A 26,623-nucleotide genomic window follows, 5' to 3' on the forward strand; every position below is an offset into this window, starting at 1 on the left:
TTTACGTGCATTGATTTTGAAAATAGAAGCACCATACGAAGGTCTTTCGATTTAGAATGGCCCCTTAGAAGGATCGATAGCAACAAATCGATATGTTATCGTGCAAAATGTATGCACATCAATTAGTTACGATGTGAACTCGCTTATCCTGTCGGGAATTACTTCTTGATCCCTGAAGTGACTTTAAATCCCTCTCCAAGTCGCTGCCAACATAACCGGCTAACCACTTGCTTTTACCGTTTCGAACTTATCGAAAGTCAAGCTTTCTCGTTTCTCTTCGTAGCCTTCCCCCTGCATTGGCATCTCTAATCCGGAAGATTCTGGGGAAACACTCTTAGGCTTACTTATGTCAACTCATCTTTCCTAACTGCCCACCCACCCATTGGCTCCTAACCGAGCTGACTTTTCGGGTTTGTTTAAAGTTTCTAGCGCCGCAAATGAGAAATAAAAAAGAACAACACACCCAGAAAAGGGCCAACCAAGAAAAATAAGAGGCAACACAACTTTTGGCCAAAAAAAAAAAGAAAAAAAAACCTAAATAAAAAGTTGAAGAAAGTGAGGAGCAAAAAAATGGAGAGTGAACGCTGTAACTTTTGGCTTGCAGGCGGTGCAGGAGTTGAAACTTGCTAGCCAGGAAAATTTGTAGGCCTGAGGGGGTGGTGGAAACACTTTGCGAAACATTTCATGCCAGGGGCTTGGAAGAGGCGGAGAGGTGGAGAGGGGATAGGGGTGGCACAAGGACGGGGACAGGAACAACGTGAGCCCAAAAAACTAACTGCTTACTTAACAAGACATATTCAAGCACTTAAAAGCAAAATAAAACGCCAGGGGAGAGAGGAGCAAAAAAATGCCTTAAAAGGACGATATAGCTGGGTAGAACATTTCTCCAAGTATATGTATGTAGATGGAGAAAGGCGGTATGAAATGTATTCATATGATCTGTCGTGCTCAAAACCATTTGATTGTTTAGGTTGTCCGCATGTAAGCATGGATCAGAGCACGCGTTTAAATAATGCTGGTTTTAGCCAGACAGACTTTTGCAATATAATAATTTAATATCATCATCCCACAAATCTCACTCTGCACAATTTCTCACTCATACCTGAGGTGACTTGATGAAAAGAAGCAGTGAAAGCGCACTTTTCTTGATTCTTTAGGGGTCACACACATTGCGCGTGGTTCCGTTCGGGTTTTTTTCTTCTGGGATTTTATTTTTTTATTCCCTATCCCGGTCGGAACTTTATCAGCCAAGTTTACTTAATACGCAAAGTAAGTTAAAAGCAAGCGGCGATGACGGAGACGGCGAAAAGTTTTACGCGCATAATAAGCTCAACTTCTATATGCAATTTTTGAAGTTTTTTTCGTGTAGTTTTCTTTTTACTTTGCCACCCGACTCTTTCAGCAACTTTCGGTTTCAAGCGCTTAATATCCAAGTATTTCACCGCAATGGTTTTTGTTGTTGACTATTTTCTGTTTTCGCTGGAAAGTTCTTTTTAATATGCAACGATTGTCCACCGCAGAGAATTCGACCCCTTCGCACTCATATTTTCAGACCTTCGTCCTTTTCGCCTCGTACCTGATTCATTCTTTGCAGTGATTGAAAAACTTTCTACGGGCAGCTTGCCACCAAAAGTCACGAGTTTGATCTTCTACTTATAATGGATTGCTTGGGGGATCTGGGACCATTCAAAAGTCTTATGTGGCGATTTGTGCAAGTCGTATACTCGCATTATCGCGTCTTGAAAAATACTTAAGCTTTGGCGCTATTTGATAAATAGACACACAAATTATACTTAACTGTCAATGAAATTTAGCCTTTATGCTCCAACCTATAATAAAGGCGCAGTCGAAGTATAAGGGGACTTTGTCCAAATATATTTAATGGGCACGTCTTTCTGTACATTTGAACGCTGTTGTCTGTGCTAAAACTAACTACCCCATTAATTAGCCATTTTGGAAATCTTTTCGCGCTGGCACTCTGTTGCCTGGAACAAGTTTGTTCTTAGCCAGCAGCTATAAAGCCGTTTAATTACTGATTGCCCCAGAAATCAGTTGCATCTTTGGGGGCCGCGAACGTGCTTGCGTTGGATGTCAACTTTTTTCGGGTAGATATTATCCCTTTATTCTTCGTCTTCGGAGGATCGTGTGCATCCAATTGCCAAGTACTCACTTAGCAGTTTGCCACTCAGTTGCTCAACAACTGCCAGTTGCAGTGGCAATTGCAATGGATGTTACACTTGCACTTGCAATGGCAGTGGCTGTGGATGTGGCTGTTGCATTGCATTGCAGTTACAGTTGCAGTTGCCTTGTTCAATGCTCATCAACTTTTCATTTGCCATTTTATAGTTTTTCCAGGGAGATAAAAACTTTAACTACTTTGTCGCCACTTGGCTGCTGCCATTATTCGCCATTTGCCATTCGCGTCTCCGTTGCTCTCATAATGACCTCATTTGTTTAAACATTGGCGGGCAACTGCCGGTGGTTTAATTTTTGGGTGGGGCCGAGAATTCACTTGTTACTGGGTTTCTGGGTCACTGACATTTTCAAGTGCAAATCGACCGAGCGCAAACAGTTTGTGCCAATTTAGACGGCAATACATTGTTTCATCGGCCACGAGGCAATTCGAAGTGATTATAAAGATCTTCATCGATAAATCGCATCCCATTTGAAGGTCAGCAGCTGAGTGCGTGGAATTGAATGAGTCACTTGGTATGTCTGGCATTTACATGGAGAATTCTATGAATCGAGCGCCAATTAGGAAAGTAAACATACACTCGACGCACTTTAAAAATTCAGACGCAAATGTTTCTTGCTTAATAGATGCACGCACACATTTGGCGCAATCGTTGCGACTCGTTGGAAATTCGGCAGCAGAATAGAATATGGCAAGATCTGAGGCGTGCAAATGGCAGCAATTACAGTGCAGCCACAGACGGCGACAATCGTCAGAGTGCCGCCCCTCGCATCACTTTGCCATTTGAAAGCCCCACTTGAGTTTGGCCTGAAGTGCGCACGAAAAGAGAGTTTAAGTCAAATCAGAAAAACCCAAAGGAAGAGCCCAAACCAAAGGGGGAGGTTCAGACAAAAGTAATACCCAACCTTTAATCAGACTAGGCTACCAGCTTTCAGCGGACTTGTGCAACTCCCAAAGCTAGGCCATAGCATATTTTAAAATCTCCAGATTACATGTTGCGTTCCAAACTGGAATCTTAGCCCATACAATCCCAGAGAGTTACCCCAATGGGTATTCAAAACGAAGCCCGACTGTCAATGCCGCTGCCTTGCGCCCCCTGCCATCTCTTGTGGCCTATTTAAAAATTCAAAAGGCATACACAAGCACAAAAAAATCCAAACGCATCCTGGATTTTCAGCTGGCGTCTGTGGAGGAAGGGTCCTTGTTTAGGGGGTGCCATCGGTAGCGGATGGCGGGTGGCATCATCGACGACCACTTGAGGCGGCTGCTCCAGTTTCCTGTCGCCAGCGCGCACAAAAGTATGCAACATGGCTGAGCAAAGCCAGCTGAAAAGGAAAACAAAAAGAAAAGCGAGAAAGGAGCGCAAACATTACGTGGAAATATTATAACGAGTGCAAATAAAACACACTGGGATGTCGAGGATGTCTGCAATCGTTTGGTGGCACGCATGCATGCCTAAAGGAAACGCCATCACATATGCCAAACATGTTTGCGGCCAAAACGAGGAGGAGCCCCAGACGGTCTGGTTGGCGGTTAGCGGCTTCCTGGCGCCCTTTAATGTTTATTGTGCAAATAAATTCGGCCTTGAATTGCCCGAAACAGCGTCTAATGTACGGCAGTACGGTGCTCACGCGTTAAGCACAACAGATGTAATATTTTACTACACACACTACTTTTGTAGAGAAAAATTAGGAAAGCTGTTTTTTCAGGTGATTCCAAATGAATACTAAGCATACCCTTGCCCCAGCGTTAGTTATCAAAAAGGATTTCACTTTTTATGCAATCACTATGCCATCAGCAAACCCCCCATCGCGAATTTTCTTTGATCTCGCTTTTTTTCGAGTGGGTTGTTTAAATTTAGGCTGCTCTCGATATCTAATAGATGCTATTTTTGGAGCCGGGTTCAGGTCGGCGCCACTTGAGCACGTCTCTGCCGAGTAGGTGTAGAGGGGGCGCTCGATGAAGGGGGATGTGGTGGTAATGGTACAAGGCTGAACAATATTTACGTGCAAGCGAGACGGAGATGGCCAATATTCTGCAGCCATAATTCAGAAAACTAACTTTTCCTCGGAGAAAGGGGGATTACATAAATCAACATTTTCTGCTGGCCGAAAAAGCGCCAAAAACTTTCAAGCAAACAAATATTAATTTTAACTTTTGCGCGGCCAAAGCAATAAAAAAAACAAAAACAGCTACAAAAAGTGGGATAATAAAAACGAGTTCAAGACTTAAAGCCATTACAAATACGTACATATAAGAGATGCTCTCCTATGTGTCTGTTAATTTGCCCATTTTATTGTGCAATTTTTAATTGTTTTTCAAAAATATTCTCTCTAGCCAGGCGAAATGAATTAATTGCTCGAGAAGTGGGCGCATTGTCCAGGAGCTGCCACGCCCACACTGCGCCCTATCTCATTCCGGCTCATATCAGTCCCTCTCACTCCCTCGCCGCTCTCCCCAGAGCCTCGCGATAATTCTTAACCGCTTGTTTATTTATACGGCGCCGGAAAAGCAACACGCATTCACCAGGGAAAATCGTGGAAAGCGAGGAAAGCGGGGAAAGACGGGGGCTCAAAGAGGTAGAAAGATAATGTGCATTCGTATGTGTGAGCCTGCGCCTTTATTTATGCAGCATACATTTAAAATAAAATAAATATAAATTAAGCATAGCCCGAGTCCCAAAGGAAATGCCCTGCCCTCCACAAAGAGCCTTAAAAATATGGTGAGCGGGTGCCAGAACTTAAGGGGCCTTTGATGAAGCTGTTAAAATGTAATAAATACCGGCATTAAAATAATCGCTGTATACAATCGGATTTACACGTTTAAAAAATGCATTAAGAGGTTAAATGGACGTTTGAACTATCAATGCGTTTTCGGTACCTTTAAGCCAAACTGAATCCACATTTATCGGTGTTAAATGAAAACATCAATGAACGAGTAAATCCATTAATCGCTATCAACATTCAAAAAAAAAAAAAAAGATCCATTAGTCAAACAAAACCATTTACAAATTAAAAAAAATACGTGCACAAATATAAGCATGCACAGAGGAAAAATACTGCAACTGATTCGAAAAGACGCTTAAAACTACTACATACTTATTATGGTGTATGCGCGATATACTTTGAAAGAAAAAAGAACTCTATATATTTGAAATAGAGTTTTTTCCTGTGAATGAATAGCAATTTTAGCTTAATGAGTAACTATTTTAAATGAGTATTTCTCTTAGAAAGAAATAAAAAAAGGGCATTTGATAGTTTCATGAAAAGCCCTCAGCTTTTCATTATTATTCACTTTTTATTTGTGTTTTTTGCGGCGCTTTTCTTTGTTTTTGTTGCCGGGATAGTTGGTGGCGCCATTTTGTTGCCTTGCATTAATTGCAATGCAAAAAGGCAACGTCGCATAAATTTCTCATATTTAATTTCGCCCGAGCTGCAGATGGAAACGGAGACACGGGCGTTGGGGCAGCAACGAAAAAAGAAGAGAAGCTGGGGGCAGTTTAATGCACTCTGTTGCATGCCCCCTCCTTACCGTTCACCCATTCACCCGCTCACCCCTTTTGCACCCACGCCCCTCAGCGGATTCGTTTACATTAAATTATTTATGCACTCGACTGTGTGCGCCACTTGCGGCTTGACAAAAAGAAAAAAAACCGGAGTGATCACAGCTGCCACTGTCAGTGGAGGGTACGCAGCGCCCAAAACCCCACTGAATACAACTCGCTCAGTTTTTTTGCCTTTGCGCCACTTTAATCTTGACCACACATACATTAAGTTGGCCAACAAATGTGCAGACACTTGGCTATTAGGCAGCGGGCACAACTTGAACTTGGCCAAAAGGCTAAGCAGTTATTCTTGGCTCCATTCCCCACCACCAGTCAGCCACCCGAAATGCCATCCTGCCAAGTCAACTGAGACTGTCCAATAAAATGTCAAAGAAAATGGGCAGAAAGGCTTTTAATTGTAATGGGCACGATGGCGTAAATGAAAATGAAAATGAAACTGTAAGGCAAAAACATTGGAACTTCTTGCCTTTCAGAGGATAGTCTGGTTAGTCCTTGGCATCCAAGGATCTCTATCCATATAGCAGCCCACGACCTCGTAACAAAGGGTTTCATGAGCGTTTAATTGTCGGTAATTAGCTAGATGAACAATGGCCAACTTTTAGTCGCCATGGAGCAAGTTTCAAAGGGAGAGCAAAAAGAGCAGCTGGCGCAGAAAATGGGTAACTAGCCTATATAAGTAAAGGATATGGAGAGCTTTTCTAGGATAAAACAGATGCACTTCCCCCATTGGTGGAAGAAAGGGTGGAGTTCGGGATGGAAGATATTTTTTAATAATAATAATATTAAACTGTCAACCGGTTTGTGTTCCCATCCGCATTTCCCTCAACAACTCGACAACATTTTCAAAAGAGGAAGATAATGATTTTTAATTGTTACAGTATTTCACATAAAATGCAATCAACGGACAAGTTGTCGTTAAAATGTTAACAAGCTTCACATGAAAGCAACCAATAAGCGTTCACGGGAAGAAAATAATAAAAATAATTTAAATGGCCTTAATGGCAATATTAAATAAAGTTTTATGCAGAAGCTCACAATAAATTTCAATGAGTGCTGCACACATTTTTAATTGAGCTTCCGTTTAGGACAAGTTTTATATCACTTTATTATTTTCACTTACATCGACACAGATAGCTTTCAAATTTAATTTGAACATTTTAAATGAACGTGTTTCTGGCGTGTTTCACTGTTGTGCATTTGAATGGCATAAGTCATGTTGAAATATTGATTTCCAAATGCCCCCCATTAATAAACTTTCATTTCACAATTTTCCACCGGAAAGTGCTGCATGCAGTTTTATTAAATTCTTGATGTAATAATTGTGATGTAATAATAAGTGCGCTCGCCTAATTTCAATCACATTTCTATAAAACGTCGATTCTATTTCACTTGGATTTTCGTTGGAATAATTTCATTTAATTGAGACACCCACACACTCCCGTCGATATTCGTGCATAATGAGTGGGGGCGAAAATTACAAAGGTCCCCAGCTGGCACACACTCCCACTTACCACCTCCCGCCACCAAAACGACGCCCTTTGGCAGCAAAGGCAATTAAAATTAATTTAAAATTTACTCGCCTGTGCAAATGAGTCACACGGATAAAGAGCAGATAAAATGAAAACAAAGACCGATGACCACAGCACTCAATCAAGAGAAAAACGCCATTTCAGATGAGTTTTTCCGCGTTTTCCATCCTAGCTTTTGAATAATCTTCTTAAAATGGGCGGTAGCTTCATTTTCCGATATACATTTGCCGTATTAAATACCTAAAATACATTAAACAGAATTCAAATAATTATTAACTTTTCCATGCTTTTCTCCGAGTGCAACGTTGCTAATTACCCACTATATTTACATTAATTTTCTTTCAGATCTGACCAGTGCGCAGTCTCCCATCCTGGAGATTTATCCCAAACAAGAAGTCCAGCGCAAGCCAGTTGGCAAGCCCATGATCCTCACCTGTCGACCCACTGTTCCCGAGCCGTCCCTGGTCGCCGATCTGCAATGGAAGGATAACCGGAACAACACCATTCTGCCCAAGCCGTAAGTATTGAATCTAATGACCCCAGGGTTCTATCCTAACCTCCGGTTATCGGTGACTGATCCGTGTATACACAAACACGAACACAAAACACATACCAATGAATATACACCACAACACTCACTTCTCCTCTATCGTATATCGTATTGTAGGAATTACGATCCACTGTATGATTCCAAGGGCAATAGAAAGAAAGAGTAAGTGACGCGAACGCCTATATTAAAAAAAAAAAAGCAGTAAATCCGTAAATCAGTAACAGCAACTGCAAGAGTATACTACAGTAACCAGTAATTTAACTCCAACAGTAATCAGTAAATGCAACTGCAACCAGCATTAGAAATGGACACTTGCGACCTGCGACTGCGAAACTGATTCCAAGGACCGAGACAGTTAACCCTGTTAACTTGTTAACTTAAACAGCCGTTTTTATCGGAATCCTGTAAAGATACTTTACGCTTTCTTGTGACATTGTCATCAAAAGTTCAAGCACCAAAATTTGGCAAATCCTCTGACAACAACTTCCCACGAAACTTTTTAAAGTCCCAATGGACTCTAACCGACTGCCGCAAGGACATTGTTAAGTAGCTGGTCATTTTGACGACCACTTGCTCTATTTGCCGGTAAATCGACTGCGACTGAAATACCAAAGTTCTAGACTTCTAGCTTTGCCTCTGCCCCTATTCCCAGCGTCCTCATTGTGGTTGTTTTTGGCATGATTAATTGTTTGATTTGTTCTTGATTGTTGTTAACTCACCTCGCTGCATTTTGCCCAGGCCCGGTTTTTCACGGGCCTAACCTAAGAGTAGCATTTGGCATTTGGCATTTTCCATTTTCCATTCGACATTGACACAAAAGCACTCACACACACGTCCATTTCCTCATGCAATATCCCTATTAGTTTTTGTACTAACAATTCTTCATCTTGAGCATTCATTTTAAATTATTTGAGTGGCAGAAGCTAAAAGAAACGTTTAGGGTCGGTTTTTCTATCAATACGGTTATAACTTGATCAAAAACGATAACAAATTTTCGAATACATAGATTGCTGCGCAATGAAAGAATTATTCTTCCCAGTCTCACACTTTTAACAAACATGAACAACTAAAGGCTGCTGCAAGTAATTACATATTTTTAACTTGTCAAACTTTTTAGAGCTTTCGCTTAACTCTGCTCATATTCATCAGCTTGTCGTTCCATAAAAATGCAAGATAAATTAAAAGCAAATTTCATGAGCAGGTAAATTAAAAGCCAACGAACTTTTCACATACAAAATAAACTGAAACAAAAGTTCTCCTCTGCAAAATCAAGTGAAATCCTTTACTTGACAACAAAAAAGGACGAAATTGCAATAAAGGAAAATGCTGCAGAAAAACGCGCAAGGGAATGTGAAAGGCAAATTCGAATGGAAATTCTTAGGTCAAATATCCAGATCGAAATCTCAACTCCCAGTTTTGTGTGTGTATGTGAGTGGCAGTGGCTGTGTGTGCGTGTGAAAAGCGAAATCGTGTTAATTAATTTGCCTGCAGACTGACCAGAGTGGGAAATCCATAGTATAACACGGAAAATACAAGAAAAGGACCCTCGGTCCCTCGAGAGCGATTCACACCTGACCCCCGTTTAAGCCGTGAAAGGGTTCAAGGGGCTTTTGCCGGACGGGACATTTTCGCCCGTCCATTGCGTGCCAATTAGCCCCGTTTCCTCTTCAAACTTAGACTAGTGGAAATTTGTGTTTCGGCTAGGGTTCAGTTTAGATGGGGGTTTTTTTCAGCACATTCTATATTATTTAACGTTTTTTGTTTCGTACATCCTTGCTATAAGGTATCAAAGCTTGTCCAGAAGCTGGTACAATTGATTTTAAAAAATTATAAATTTTTAAATCTTTCTTTTTCCCTTTTTATTTTGGTCTCTGCATATATAGATTTTTTTTCCGAATTCCTCTATTACTCTAGGCCATTTCATTCATCATTTCTGCTTTGGCAAAGCCAGTTTTAATTATGATTGCGGCAACCCTGGCTGTATACCCGACTTTTCAATTCCATTCACGCAAAAGTGAATGCAGTTTTTCATTGCAAACGATGCTGTGGCAACTCTGGCCTGTTGGGCAAACCCCTTTTGCTTTTGCCTGCTCTTCCCCGTTTTCCATCGCTCTACCCTCAGTTTCCTGACCTCTCCGCCAACTGCCGATTGTATTGTGTTGGTTTGGTTTGGTTTGGTATTGGGGCTCCTCTTCCCTACTCTGTGGCCAGTATGTTGTTGTTCCTGGCCAGTTTGCTGGTGCTGTTGGTTTTGTTTTTTGGGGCTGGACACGCCTACGTCCGGCCCAAACGACCACCGTCCATACCCTACACCCTACACCCACCCATCCACATTACGCATGCTATGCAGTGCATACTTGCAGGCGCGAAATGTAATTAAGCTGCCAAAAACCAACCGACAAGCCGGCCTCTTTCTGCCATCCGCGCCCCAAAAACGAATGAAAATGGTAGGACCCGGACCCGGACCCATGGTTCCGTTTATACTCGGGGCCAAGTTAATTAAAGCGATTAAGTTCGGCATAGTTCTGCGGCCGGGCATTGCTCACATTTTTGGGCATGGCCTTCTGGCGGGGGCGGGGGCTTGTCTTTCCCATTTTTTGTGCCTATTTTTGATTTTTGGTCAGCATCTTTCGGGTGCAAGGAGCGGGCATAATTCCAGCAAGACTGGTGCCAACAGAACGCATCTGTGTGCATCTCAATGGGAAAGCTATGCAGTCAGCTTCGCTGGCTAATTACGCTGATGAACGCTGATGAATTTTAAACTGTCGAAAACGCGCTTTACCGATGATCGCATTTGGAAATGCCAGCACATTTTCCTGAATTTTTCTGAAGATGGAATGGATACACCCGTCTAAACACATTCATGAAAACCCCATGGAACAACGCGCTTACTCCGCCGCGACCTTCATTCATTCGCGTATTCAATAGCAGCGAAAACAGCAATAACAGCAGGAAAGCAGCGACATCTTTATTCGCATCCAAGGGGGCCAAAATAAATGCAATAAAAAGTAGAAATTGCTATATGGCGCGGGTCCCCAAGGCGCCAACTCTCCAGAGAGACAATCAACAAAAAAAAATTTGATTTTTACGTATGCGTAACGGTTTGCTCATCCCTATTCTTTTCCATTTTCCTTCTATTTTTCCGCTTTCAATGCTCGTTTACTTTTTCTCCCTCGTTTTTCAATGTGCCCGGTGCTTGGCGCAATATTAAAAATCCAACGCAAATATGCAGCGAAATTTTTGCACAATGTCTTCAGAGCCCCTCTTCCGTGGGGGGAGTACGCCCTCCACTCACATTTTCCATTTTCCACCCACTGCTGCGGTTTTCCTGCGAGGCGTCGTGCTTTTTTATGCGCCAACAACTTTGGTTAGCATAATTTTGGGCTCGACAGTGACGACTTTCCATGCGCACAAGTCAGTTCAAGTTACAAGTGACTCGCGATTTCCACACAATATATTTTGTGTTTTTAAATCCATTATTATGTGGGCGGGCTGAAAATGATTCTGAAAAATCAGCGCTTGCTAAAGTTGAAAGTCTGGATTACAAGGTGGAAACAATTTTTCATTGGCATAGAATGCACTTGGTGCTATTTTCGCGAACAAGACTGTGCAGCATCCAAAAACCGTGCAGCGTTCACTGCTTTCCGGAATATTTTTTCTGTTTTTGCATTTTTGCAAACAATTACGAATCGCAAATCGAACGCAGGTTGTGCCTGAGCTCACACAAACAAGGAAATGCAAACAAACACTCGCACACATGTGCAATGTGCAATATATAAAACCAATTACAGTCGTAAAAACAAAAAAAGCAAATATCAAAAGTCGAGCGACTGTCAAAAATTGAAATCCACCGCCGAAAAAAGAAGGAGGCTTTCAATGACTGCCGCTTTTCCAAATATTGTAATTTCTGCTTGAAAAAAAGGAGAAAGGAAAATGCATCTTGCTTTTTGCCTTTACCCATTCCTTTTTTTCTCATTGTGTATCTTGGTCGGTATTTGTAGTTGTTACTTTCTTTTTTGCTTGTCAAAGTCGTAACAATAATAATAACCGCCTCTATGTATATTTAGTTTCGGCGCCACGAAGAAAACTTTTTTAATTAATTAGTACGTGAGTCGCACAATGACCAGCAGTTTGAAAATAGTTGGAGTTTTTTGTAATAACTCCCACTATTCGAGGGGAATTGGAAGGGGACCGAAGTAATTTGTTTGCCTTATGCGATTTACTCCTGCTAATTCGCAAATATTCAAAGGAAGAAAACTGAGAGCAGTCATGGAAAACTGCACACACTTACAAGCGCAAAAGAAAAGCGAATCGTGAGGAAATGGAATTTGAATCGAGGTTTGATTAGCATATCGGTTAAACACGCACATCACTTTATGAATTATTTTAGTGTGTTTTAAGGTTGTTATAGTTATGGTCAACTAAGTATCACAGCTACATATTTTACAATAAAAACAGTGAACACTAAATAAATCAATTGTATTCGCAATTGGGGTTGTCAAAGGAGATTCAAGCTTCGATTTGGCCAAGCAACATAAGGAAAAGCTGGTTTTCCACCTCCCCTTTGAAAAGTAGGAACCGCACTTGCTGTTGAATTCAAAGAATTTTCACATTTTCCATTCATGTTGCCGTGGCAAATTTGTAGAAAATGCGTTCTATATATACATACATACATACGTATGTATATTTTTAACAGCCATGGGGAAAAATGCTTAACACATTTTGGTGAGGCATGCAAATGAGCAGGGGAACAGAAAAGCAGGGAATTTACTAACAGCAACGGTAATTGTTATAAGCATAAGCATAAAACCATCGTAATAAAAATAATAATAATAATTATACCGTGTACCCGAGTACTACTGACACCCATACTCCTATACTCGTAATCGTACAAATGAAATGCATATTATTCCGTTACTAATACACATTCAACCCACTTTCATTGCCCGCTCGCTCTTCCGCCCCTCCCACCACTTGCTTTTCCGGCATTTTCCGTGCTTTCCCGCCGTGAAGGAATGGACGCAACCAGCCGCCGATGTACACGGAAACGCTGCCCGGCGAAAGTTTGGCCCTGATGATTACCTCGCTGTCGGTGGAAATGGGCGGCAAGTACTACTGCACCGCCTCCTATGCAAATACGGAGATCCTCGAGAAGGGCGTCACAATTAAAACTTACGGTAAGTCCCAGTTGCAGTATGTAATAACACTCCAGCGGCAGAGCTATAAATTGTTTTCGGGGCTTTTCCTTTTTGTTTAACTTATATGTATATTTATTTGCACATGACCTTTGTGCAAGTGTGTGGCATATCTTAACATATATGGAAAATTACTCTGTTACATTCATTTCGCAATGCCATGTAAATGTGAAGATGGGAATGCTTATTTCCATTCTCTTTGTTTGGTATTTGTACTATGTGAAAAAGCAACAGTAAAGTTATGTAACTTTAAGCATTAAGAGTAAGAGCACTCCATTAAATGAGCAGCTTCCAATTCAAACAGTCTTATTAGATCTACAGTAAGTGGTATTTACGTGATGCGATCTTGACAAATATGCATTGAAGCCACCAATTAAATAAAATAGCAAATCTGTGGCTGGCCAGGTCGCCTTGGTGGCTTGGTGGTTCCGAGACAAGTACAGTTGTGTTCGGGTGGCCAAAATTTGTCATTACATGTCCAAGCATGCTTGACTTGTTGTCGCCATCGATTAGGGACCATCTGAACTCCCCCTCGTCGTCCGGCATGCTGTGAGTAATCGCCATTTGAAAGCGGAAAAGCTCGACGTGATTCCTCTGCTGCATGATTCATTTATCTTGTTAGCAATTTGTGTCCCCTGCACATTGCTCGAGTGCCAGAGTTCCAGAGCGCCCGAATGCCAGAGTTTCCAGTGTTACGGCAGTAAGAAATTTCAGTGGCCGGGATTTCATTACATGCGCAGCATTGTAAGCGAATCTAAAACAAAATGGATGCGTCCAGTACGAAGCAATAGCTGAGGATATGCCCCTGCCGCCACCCACTTTCATCACTACAAAAAATCAAACAAAAAAAAAATAACACAGAAGTAAAACAGCAACAATACAAAGCAGAACACGTCCCTCAATAAGCAGCTAGAAAAAACACACCCACATACCCACACACCCACAACCCCATTCACCTGCACACATTTTGCTGGCTTGTTGATTTTCTAGAAACTCTTTCCATGCTCTTTCAGCAAGCGAAAGCCCTTGCTCCTGAACCCTTCCCCTGTTTACCACCTGCCTGCAGTCGAGTGCACATAAGTGACGCTGCAGCTCAAAACTTTTACGAGATTGATTTTTCTAAGCAATTTAAAGTTCGTACTCATTGCACACACGGAGCAAAAACCACTGGGCGCTAACAACTGGAACCCACCCCCTGCTCCCACTCTATCTACTTGCGTCGGATGCACAAGCTCATTTGGTGGAAGGGTGTAGCTGGTCAAGGTAAAGAAGTAGTGGGGCAACAATACTCGTTCTCGTGATATGTGAGAATTTCTGGACTGTTGCAGGAGCACGACAGAAGTACACCGGGAAAATGAATGGAAATGAATTGGATTAGGTAATTGCTAAATTAGGCTAAAACCGATGCCAAACATCTCTCAGTTCTCAGTGCTTTGGCATCGTTACTTTCCCAACTGGTAATTCAACTGCTTAGCCGTTCTGAAATATGTACTTTGATCCCATTTTTCTAACCGTGCAGTTGCGGCCCTTTATTGGGGTGCAGAGAGTGAGCAAATCGTATTGAAAGGCCGCCCAGGCTGGTGCGTTTGAAATGAAATCAAATATTTTGCCGGGCAACAATTTGTGCCCGGTGATATGGGCACACGGAACTCGAGGACTGGAGGAGTAGTATTTGTAGTGTATGGAAGCAATACGACTGCTAGCAGCACTCCACTCTCGATCGATGTCAGGCTAACTGTTTGACTTGCAATGACTGCCTCGGAATGGAATCTCTCGTCACAATGAGGGGCAGGTAAACAGCAGGTGTGTGGCAATGGGGCAGTGCTGCAGTGCAGTCTCGCATTTGCACACAGTCAGTGTTGACTAAATGCCAGGACATCAGTGTTGGTCAGCGCGAGTGCTGCCAAATGCCAAGCAAAAGGTGCAACTTAAAGAGCTCTCCAACTCTGCGGTCGGAATGTTCGTGCTAAGTCGACTTAAGAGCCCCTGCTCCTGGATGAGTTCAAAACCAGGTTGGCCAGCCAGAATTCAAATACAAAGCCCAACAGCAGTTAGTTATCAACACCAACAACGAGTAACTTAAGGGTTTGGGCGAGGATGTGGCCAGGATATGGGGTGGAGGGGGGTTAGAAGTAACTGGCATTGTGTTGACAACTCACAAGTTGCATTTAGTTCAGCAAATAAGCAGACACACTGCAACACAGACATCCAGAGAGCTGGAGGCAAATTGCAAGATTTACTTTTGCTACACTGAAACTCCGCACGTGTGTCTTGCAAAATAGATATATATTTTAAACTAAAAATTATACCATAAATCAAACAGTCAAGTAAGTGATCATGCAGTTCGATTATTAGATAACCTCTGTTTGTTAAGAGAATTCTATTCACCTCTTTAGGTTAATTAAATCCATATAGAACTGTTATGCAGATGAGCTTCACTTTCAGTGTAAGAAAACATGGCACACATGAGTGGGAATTCGGAGGGGGAAAGGGAATGGCATATTTACATACCGTTGTTTGTGCCAGTCACAGCTTAATATTTCAATATTTATGCTTTTAATAAATGCATATGCTCAAAACAAACTTCCGCCAGAAAAGCAACAGCATCAACAGACGCAAACTACATCGGTGGTATGGCAGCAGATTAGAATCTACTTCCGTTTTCGAGCGCTTTAAGTTATCTTGTGCAATTTGTTGTTTGCAGCTCGCAATTAGGGGAATTAAAGCGTATTAGCTCAAAGAATGGAGGCAGTGCATTAATTCCATATTTATTTCTATATACAATATATACATATTTGAATTTAATTTGCTATCCGATGATAGTAGACGTCCTTTTGCCATGCCGGCCATGTAATTGCCACTAATAACGTTGATTGGAGGCATTAGAGAGTTTTGCACTTGGCAAACATAAATTCTTCGATGCATCTGCCTTGGTTGACCAATTAGCTTGTTTCTGCTTTCGGTGTGCAATGCAGCTTTTGGCATTGTCAGTAACTTAAAGATTCTTAAGCGGAAGTGCTCGTCCTGCTGGCGCACAGTAACAAAACAAACAAGGATTTATAGCATAATATACAGCTATAAAACAAGATCCGGCGAAAATGATAAATTAGCATAAATAATAATTGGGCTTTAACAATATTGTTGGTATAGTATGGTATTGCAGACTTGAAAAAATGTTCTACATGCTGGAAATATGTTTCTTAAAAGATCCAACCACATATAATGTCTTTAATCTCCGAAAGTGCAGCAATCTGTTTCATTATACCCGTTACTCGTAGAGTAAAAGGGTATACTAGATTCGTTGAAAAGTATGTAACAGGCAGAAGGAAGCGTTTCCGACCATATAAAGTATATATATTCTTGATCAGGATCAATAGCCGAGTCGATCTGGCCATGTCCGTCTGTCCGTCCGTCTGTCCGTCTGTCCGTCCGTATGAACGTCGAGATCTCAGGAACTACAAAAGCTAGAAAGTTGAGATTAAGCATATAGACTCCAGAGACATAGAAGCAGCGCAAGTTTGTCGATTCATGTTGCCACGCCCACTCTAACGCCCACAAACCGCCCAAAACTGCCACGCCTACACTTTTGAAAAATGTTTTGAAATTTTGTCATTTTTGTATTAGTCTTGTAAATTTCTATCGATTTGCCAAAAAACTTTCTGCCACGCCCACTATAACGCCTACAAACCGCCAAAAATTGTGTTTAAGACTCTCCTTCTCCCTTCCACTAGCTGAGTAACGGGTATCAGATAGTCGGGGAACTCGACTATAGCGTTCTCTCTTGTTTTATTATCACTTTGTTGGCCGATTTTGTGGATTCGACCTGGTCAGCGGTAATTTGAACCTATTGCCGGTACAGGCCCCCCCTGTCGGTCTCCTTTCGTTCCTTTATCCATTATTTTTTGTATACCTTTTTTAATAAGTTGCTGCAGCAACTTTTTCAATAAGTTGTGAGTCATGTTCATTGCTCGCCAGCACCGGTAAAGAAAGCTCAGGATCCAGACTCCTGGACTCCGGGACACAGGCTTGTCCTTGTTCAAACTAATAATGAAATCGTAAACTAGTTCATCGTTTTTCCCTCTCCGTTTGGCTGGATATATATAAATCGGTGTATATATATGTACATATGTATATATCTGTGTGTGCCGGCTGCCCATCAGACGTCAGAAACGAACGCAGCTAGCGAAAAGTGTTTGAACAACAAAATCTCACACGCTACGACAATGCAGCCAAACAGAGAAGAGCAAGGGGATGAAGAGGAATGGCCAGAGGGGCAGGGGCATGAAAAATGTTGGAAAAATCCCGGGGAAAGGAGAGAAATGACAGGAGCAGCAAGTTTTTATTTATTTTATATGTTGTGTGGGTGCAAAAAAGGAGTAGAGCGCAGAAGGATACAGGACATCCAGAGCCAGACACTGCCAATAAAAACTGCAAATAGAAAATGTTTTTAACACAACTTTCCGTTATTTTGGCTTTGGCTTTGGCCGGACATCCAATATATATATACATATATATAAAGATTTCGGTTCTATATATATATATATGTATATACCATATAGATATGTATGTGAAAACTTGACAGCCGGTGGACAGACATAGATGGCTTGTTATTACACTGATTTATAAATAAAGTGTAAATATTTGAGCCACACACATGCTGGCACTGAAAGGCTGCCAATGATGGTTAACAGCTTTTAGGCCAAGATTGCCTTTTCAAATGCAAAATATGATGGCATATTTAAGTGGGCTGTGGAATCCACTTCCACCTGAAAGCCGTTGCCCGAAAAGAAGCAAAACTGAGTCAAGATCTGGAGTATAAAATATAAAATGAAATTTACCTGACAGGTAGATTTCATGTTTTGATTAACATGTTATTTGAAATACCCCGAGTGGCACTTTCAGAGGATTATCTGTACAGGGATATGTGATATTTTTGAAATTTTGAGGAAAGTAGATCTATAAATAAATCGTGGTCCAGTGCCATTCCCAAATGCAATGCTATCGATTAAGGGCTTTAAATTGTAAATTTAGTGAAAAAGCTTATGCGTGTCTATAGTGCTTTATCAATTTTTAGGCTGCCAACTAAATTCCCAGTCCATCTCCCACTGCCCTTTGGAATACGACTGCACCAGCAATTTACCTTCGGGATTTGCTTTGATTTGCCTTTCAGGCCTTTTGACTATTTTCTACATTTAAGGTACTCTTCCGCTTCACGCCTTGACTTGCATTGCAGTTGGTTGGTAGTCTGAGCTTTGATTTTCCAACACCTGGTACTCTTCAATAGACCGATTTTCCAAGGAGGACGACCCCGTTTATCTGCTCCTTGTTGCTTTTATTACTGGCACTCAGTGCCGCACAGTGTTTGCAAGTATTTGATCTAGGAATTTGACTTTTGCAATGCACTACGTTAAACTTTTTCTGTTGCTCTTTTCCCTTTTTCAATTTCCAAGTCATCTCGCCAGTGCAGATTTATTGGCAGCCAGGCAGGGACGTCCATCTGCCCCCCCATTTTCCAACTCGTTAGTGACCCTCTGGAAAAGAGAAGGAGAATGCCGCGCACATGTCTTGAAGCTTGAATTGCTTTCATGTGCCAGACAGTTTGTTTAAAATTATATTACGTATTCGCCACGTACAGCTTCGCTTGGATTGTCAACATGACCAGAAAAATAGCGTCCGGCTTGGCTTGCACTTTTCCGAGCATCTCCTTTCTTGTCCTTTGTTCCTTGTTCTAGGTCTGTGTGCTGTGTAAATGAATGGGAAGCGAAATCAAACAATTTGCGCACACCTAGCTCAGGAATTTGTTTGTTGCACATCTTAAGGAATCCTTGTATCACTGTTTAGTTGGCAATAGTCTTATTGCCCACATAGCAACAATGGTTTTTCCAATCAGTAACAACAGAAAAGGAAATACAAACAGATAAAAAACAGGCCAAAAATATAATGATTAGCTTTATTTATTTTGATAAAAACATAAACACGTCAAACTAAATAACATATTTTGCTTGCCCTTTTGCAGTGGCCATTACCTGGACAAATGCACCGGAGAATCAGTATCCCACTCTTGGCCAAGACTACGTGGTAATGTGCGAGGTTAAAGCCGATCCCAATCCAACAATCGACTGGCTGCGCAACGGAGACCCGGTAAGTAGAACTGACTACCATTACGACATACCCTTGTAGAGTTGCACAACTGACCTGATTCACCATTACAGATCCGCACGACCAACGACAAGTATGTGGTGCAAACCAATGGCCTGCTCATCCGCAATGTCCAGGAAAGTGACGAAGGTATCTACACATGCCGAGCGGCCGTCATCGAAACTGGTGAGCTATTGGAACGCACCATTCGCGTGGAGGTCTTCATTCAGCCGGTGATCGTATCGCTGCCCACCAATCTGGAGGCCGTCGAAGGCAAACCCTTTGCAGCCAATTGCACAGCGACAGGCAAGCCAGTTCCGGAGATTAGCTGGATTCGCGATGCCACACAACTGAACGTGGCGACCGCCGATCGCTTCCAAGTGAATCCCCAAACTGGCCTGGTTACCATCAGCTCCGTTAGCCAAGATGATTACGGAACATACACATGCTTGGCCAAGAACAAGGCCGGTGTAGTGGACCAGAAGACCAAGCTGAATGTTTTGGTGCGTCCGCAGATCTATGAGTTGTACAATGTGACCGGGGCCAGGACCAAGGAGATTGCCATAACCTGCCGTGCCAAAGGACGTCCGGCACCGGCGATTACCTTCCGACGTTGGGGAACCCAGGAGGAGTACACCAACGGGCAGCAGGATGACGATCCACGCATCATTTTGGAGCCAAATTTCGATGAAGAGCGTGGCGAGAGCACCGGCACCCTTCGCATCGCCAATGCCGAACGTTCCGACGATGGACTTTACCAATGTATTGCCAGGAACAAGGGAGCCGATGCCTACAAAACCGGACACATTACCGTTGAGTTTGCTCCGGACTTCAGCCACATGAAGGATCTTCCTCCGGTTTTCTCGTGGGAGCAGCGCAAGGCGAATCTCAGCTGCCTGGCCATGGGCATCCCGAATGCCACAATCGAATGGCACTGGAATGGTCGCAAGATCAAGGATCTGTACGACACCAACTTGAAGATTGTCGGCACTGGACCCCGCAGCGATTTGATTGTGCATCCAGTAACGAGGCAGTATTACTCAGGCTACAAGTGCATTGCGACCAACATCCATGGCTCCGCCGAACACGATATGCAACTGAAGGAGGCACGTGTGCCTGATTTTGTGTCCGAAGCAAAGCCCAGTCAACTGACCGCCACCACGATGACCTTCGACATTCGCGGCCCATCAACCGAACTGGGTCTGCCCATTCTGGACTACAGTGTGCAGTACAAGGAGGCCCTGAATCCGGACTGGTCGACGGCCTATAACCGCAGTTGGTCACCCGATTCACCGTACATTGTTGAGGGACTGCGACCACAGACGGAGTACAGCTTCCGATTCGCCGCTCGCAACCAGGTGGGATTGGGAAATTGGGGCGTCAATCAGCAGCAGTCCACACCCCGTCGATCGGCCCCCGAGGAGCCCAAGCCACTGCATAACCCCGTCCAGCACGACAAGGAGGAGCCGGTGGTCGTGTCGCCCTATTCCGATCATTTTGAGCTGCGCTGGGGCGTGCCCGCTGACAATGGAGAGCCTATTGATAAGTACCAGATCAAATACTGTCCGGTAAGTGAGGTTTTTTTAAAGTACTAATCGTATTTATAGACCTAATCTAGTTTTTGGTGGGGCGGTTGTAATTCCCAAAAGAATTCATTCTAATCCATTCTTCTGTTCCGCAGGGCGTTAAGATCAGCGGCACCTGGACGGAACTGGAGAACTCCTGCAACACCGTCGAGGTGACGGAGACCACATCCTTCGAGATGACCCAGCTGGTGGGCAACACCTACTATCGCATCGAACTGAAGGCGCACAACGCCATCGGCTATTCCTCGCCTGCTTCCATTATCATGAAGACGACACGAGGTGAGTCCGATTCAGCTAATAACAATCTCGGCACGTTGCTCTATTCGGCCGGATTTAATTCCGGTGTCGGTGCGCTACACAAACGACTGTTCACAACAACAACAACCACAACAGCCACATCAACAATCACATCGATAACAACAGCAACAACAACAATCATTACGCTGGCCACCACAATAAGCATAACATTACTTAGTGTCCTAGCCTCAATGTTAGTCTAAAAAAAAAAGAAGAATCGATCGATCAATCAGCGAAACACAGTGGAATATAGATTTGCTCGTGGACAATATCTTGCATTTTCTTTTCCAAATGCGAGCAGAGAGCTATCATACGACCGCTGTTTCTTCGGCTAACCGATCGTTCGATACTGAATATCGATAATATCGAATCAAATCGTATCGAGTCTACAAAATCCCAGTAAAAAACGAAAAAGATCAAAATATATAACTGAAAAATCTCTATATATACATACACTCACTCACACTCAAACATCATCTACATGATATCTAGATAAAGACATAATTTTTACTGCTCTATACATACATATATATATATATATTTATATATGAATATGATACATAATATATCCCAGATATAATCGATGAATTTTGCATACATTTTTGTAGTGTTTATTTCAATTGCGTTTCAACTTTTGTTTTTCGTGTACACTCAGTGTTACACCCCCTTACCTTGTAATGTCCCACCAATATCCTAAAACCGAACCCCTCCCCGATTTTAACCTCATTTGCTCAACGTAATGACTTCAATTCTTTGTCTATTCTTTTAAAACCTTTTACGTTTGCATGTTTTCGTGAGTTCTGAATTGTCTCGAGCATCCTAACCATCTTAACTTCTTTTATTGATAATAATCCATTAATCCATTACAATGTATACATTCCAATCGCAATGTCCACACCACACAACCCACTGAGCCAAAAAAAAAATGGCAAAAGTACTGCAACGCATTTGACTAAGCATTACAATTCGTTCGAGATCGTGTTGTCGTCCCTCTGAGATCAAACCGTAATCATTTTTAACTAGCATTCAAATGCGAGGTTCACCACACTCTCGTCAGTCAGCCGTTGTACGATATGTAGAAATGTGCGAGACGCGCGCGTCCGAATTGAATTTTAGCTTACTTTACGCTCTTTTTTTTTCTTATCATTATTAAGCATTTACTTAATTATAATTACCAACACACTAAACATGACATTTTTGTGACACAAAATGAAGGAAATGAAACACTCGAAAACTATGATTATAATTTTAAACTTTATATTTTTGTGTGTGTGTCTGCATTCATCACATACATATAACAAAACAAGAACCCTGTTAAATGTAAATCTAGTATGTAATGAAAAAAAAAACAAGAAATGAAAGTATTTTCTGTTTTCAAATTGGATCGCTACCGCACTAGAGCTCTTCAATATTATTTTTTATTACGTCGATTATTATTTGATTTCATTTGATTTGATTTTGTTTGTATAATGCGATTACTTCTTTAGTTAAATTTTTGAATTATAAGCGATGAAAATGAAAACGTTTCTCAAATAAAACATTCAAAGAAAACCAATGAAACAAACTGTAATTTACTGCAACTGCTGTCGTACTTATTTTGTATCGGTTCGTTCTGCCTGCGTTGTCTCTATCTCTTTCGCTCACCCCCACTTACACTCTTGTCCTCTCTGTCGCTCTCGCTGTGTCGTCTCTGTTCCTTGATTTGATGTCCCTTTCTTTGCTAATTTTAAGTACATAAATGTTGTGCGTAGTCTGTTTGTTTGTGTTGTATTAAAGCCTTTGTGTTTGTGTGTGCTCCCTCTCTAGCTGTCAATTTCTCTCTGTGTATACCGTTTTTCCCCATACCGCTTTTATACCGAAACCCCAAATCAACCCCAAATCCAATATTTAATCTTTGATCTTTTGGCTAAACAGTGAACTTAGTGTGTGCATCTAATTAGGCATTTAGTCATAGCTATAATTCTAACCAACAACAACCACAAAACTTTACTAGCAACACAATTGTGGCCCTTTTGTTAGAGAATCAAATACTCGAAAGCAAACACAAACACACGCAAACTCAAAACCGAGCCAAACAAAAACAAACATTGCAAGCATTGCAAACTAACAAACAACTAACTAACCCTTTGCACATTGTGTTTGATCCACCGTCGTTGTCTTCTCAGTAACCAAAAACATAAGTAAAAGCAAATCTAGACCAACCAACAAAACGAAATGTTCTTTTGTGTGTTTCCTTTTCTTCCTTTTTCTTCTACCACTTTTCTTCCTCGTTTTTCTCTCTTTTATGGTGTGTATGTGCTAAAAACCACAACAACAACAACAACTCCTACTACTAAAATCCATCAAAATCGAACTGTAAAAATGCCAAAATGCATTCAAATATCGAAAATCGACAACCAATATCGAAAAACCAACAGATAATCCCCATCCCTCGGCGAGTGGCGCTGCAACCCTGGCCCAACTGCTTGTAATTTTTACTGCTCTGCCGACTATGCTGCTGATTTTGCTGCCGACGACGCACACTGCTTAAACGACCTTAGATGCCGATGCTTCTGCTTCCAGCCATCAAGAAGCAGTGTTTGGAGGATCCTTCTGCTGATAAATTATCTATCATGGGTTTCTTTCTCTTGTTTCCGTTTGGTGTGTCAATGTGTAAATAATAAGAAAACTAAATGAAAAAACGCAAAAAGTAATAAAATAAAACATACCCTTAACAAGCATGAAGAAGCGGACATAATTACGTTAAATGTGCTCAAGTAGAGAATATGATCATTAAATATAGGGCGGGTCACGATTCCATTAACTGTACAAATAAAAAACCAAAATATATGATAGTACCTAGTAAAAAAAAAAAAGAAAGACAGAAAGAAATCGAAATGCCAAAACCGAAACACAGCTTACACAACTAAAAAATTGTACTTATATGTATCCTAAATCCTATGTCTAACCGCTAGAGACCTTGTTTTACCACTAAGCCAATGTGTTATGTTGTTATTTAGTTGTATGTGTATAGCGACAGCATTTATAGAACGTATGCCGATTCCGTACACCCGTTCCGATTAGTTCAACGTGAATTCTACAACACTGCCAAGCGATAAAAGATTAAAAACAAAAGAATACCAAATTAAATAAACCAAATTTTAGCGAAATTCTACAAGAAAATTACAAAAAAAAAAATTATTAAATGCATACGAGTACAAGTTACGAAAACAATTACAATTACATTTACACCATACCCTACTCTAAAGTTACCCAAAAAGCTTCTTCCAACACTGTCTTTCAGGCAGTTGCGAGCAGTTATCCGAGTCTCTGTTCTATTTTGAGCACGTAAACGTTAAGAGGGGACAATAAGTAACTCTAAATAAGTTAAAGCTATTACGAATTTTTCCACACTCGAGTGTTTTACCTTCTGTTGATAGTAAGCGTTTAGAAAGTCAAAACTAGAATGCAACTCGATCTAGACGAACCGATATTCCTGTATACACGTTTTTTTAGCAAGCGAAATCGATTTTTCTAGCCAAATATATATCTTAAATCAGAAACAAAAAGAAGGAAACATAAATACAGTTTATACCTTTACAATATCTAGTTATACATATGTATACATATATAGTTAGTGAATAATGCAGCCCGCCTAACGTTGCTGAGATGGGGAAAGCGATTTTTTTTAACGCCCTTGGGCAAGCAGTAGGACCTTTCACTGTTCACACAGATCACATTATAACATTTTCCCGAATGATGTAAGCAAACGAAGTCGAACACAAAAACGCTAAAAAAGTTGGTAAAAGGAAATGAAAATAAAGGCTACCACTTAAGCAGTTCATTTTGGGTAATAAAGAGAAAACTTTAACAGAAGCAGTGCGTGCGTGTGTGACTTGGGACAGGGTTGCCATCAGCATTTTGGATGCCGCCAGGTAACAAAAAAAGGATGTTTTTAACGCCTATATATGTATCATAACCTGTTTATTTGCACTGCACATGATCAACCGCAGACACTATCAGTTAAATAACCAGAAAAACAAATTATTGTACACCCGAAAACCGAGAGAATTCTGTTTATAAAAACCCCATTGTTAATTGTTGATTGTTTATTTTATAGTTTCTAAAACCCAAGCAAGGCACTCTAGACAAACGATTCCCTACCTTCTATATAATCCCCCTTCCGCACACGAAATGTACATACAAATACACCTCTATATAACATAAGGTATCAATGAGTTATTTTTAAGTTGAACTGCTTAACACTGCTTGTATACTTTGCATATTGGCCTACTAATGTATTTTGCAATTTGTATAACTCTTAAACACTTCAACCAAATGCTTAATTTTCTCACTTTCACCGCCCACTCTCTTACTATCTCTTTGTGCTGAGCGAAAAAGACCCCCAAAATCCACACTTTTCCCCGTTCCCAGCTGCATGCTTTATTCGTAATCCCTCCAGTTTTTATATATGGAAAAAAAGAAAATAATCCGGCGTCGAGGAGAAATGAAAATTTGTATTGCTCAGTTTGTTGCTTTGTTTGAAAATGCTTTTCATGTTATGTCAATTGGTGCAATTTGAAATTGATTTCCATCTTGTGTTTTTGGAATTTATGATTGCTACTACTATTGTTATTACTGTTATGATTTCGTTATGATAAACCTTTCTACTAATTTCAACCACAAATTAATACACACACAAAAATGTAAAAAAAACTTTTAAACGATTAACCACGATTAAACGATTAAGAATCCGAGTTTTAAATGTGTAAGATTAGCTGTTAATTGGAGGAGTTTTCCTAGGCTAGTGAGCCAGGTGCTGGCACCGTACCACCTAGAGATACGTATAGTTAATACTCCTTCCCCAAAATATACATACATCGATTTGAATGAATGAACTTACTAATCAAGTACACTTGTTTCCCCCTGCCGACCCTTCGTCTGCACCCTCCCTAATACGCTGCAAACAAAATGCAAAATGCAGGAATTGACGTCATCCAGGTGGCTGAGCGACAGGTGTTCTCCTCGTCGGCCATCGTAGGCATCGCACTCGGCGGGGTCCTCCTGCTCCTGTTCGTGGTCGACCTCCTCTGCTGCATCACCGTCCACATGGGCGTCATGGCCACCATGTGCCGCAAGGCCAAGCGATCGCCCTCCGAGATCGACGACGAGGCCAAGCTGGGCAGGTAAGCTTCATCGATGTGTAGCATCTGTATATACATAGTAGGCAGAACCAAGTGATATAGCCGATAAGTATTTGATTCAAGACCACTTTCGAAGGTCAAACTTAACCTTAAGCTAATCACTTCGTTCTGTTACCTTTTTGTTTTCTTTACCTTATTTGAGTGGAAAACTTTTGAATTAAATATTGCACTAAAAATCAGAATCGGATTCGAATTTAACCTTATGCTTTTTGCATTCTACTTGTGTTTTCCCCCACACGCTCCTATTTTGCGATATTAAGCCACACTCGCCAGGAATTCGAATACAATTGGGTTTATGCGCGGCCCAAGTCCTTATTGTTCAATCGCAATTCTCTGATATCCGTCTGAGCGATTCGCCAAGTCCGGAAAGTCCAGAGGGACTTAAC

General features: G+C 41.5%; 1 protein-coding gene across 6 annotated transcripts in view; it reads left to right on the forward strand.

The window, feature by feature from the left end:
• The window catches only part of LOC120457398 (fasciclin-2), a 65,357-nt gene that overhangs the window by 35,578 nt on the left and 3,156 nt on the right, over positions 1-26,623 (forward strand). For 2 of the 6 annotated variants that reach the window (XM_039644969.2, XM_039644971.2), the window contains exons 3-9: positions 7,634-7,805; positions 7,956-8,000; positions 12,852-13,015; positions 19,050-19,174; positions 19,246-20,739; positions 20,853-21,036; positions 26,018-26,219. In XM_039644969.2, coding sequence (XP_039500903.1) covers positions 7,634-7,805; positions 7,956-8,000; positions 12,852-13,015; positions 19,050-19,174; positions 19,246-20,739; positions 20,853-21,036; positions 26,018-26,219 — 2,386 coding nt within the window. Of the gene's footprint in view, positions 1-7,633; positions 7,806-7,955; positions 8,001-12,851; positions 13,016-19,049; positions 19,175-19,245; positions 20,740-20,852; positions 21,037-23,471; positions 25,989-26,017; positions 26,220-26,623 lie in introns of those variants that run through there. The other 4 variants (XM_039644970.2, XM_039644972.2, XM_039644973.2 and 1 more) reach the window with 3 other exon arrangements.

The sequence above is a fragment of the Drosophila santomea genome, chromosome X, assembly GCF_016746245.2.
Source record: "Drosophila santomea strain STO CAGO 1482 chromosome X, Prin_Dsan_1.1, whole genome shotgun sequence".
NCBI classification, from domain to species: Eukaryota; Metazoa; Arthropoda; class Insecta; order Diptera; family Drosophilidae; genus Drosophila; species Drosophila santomea.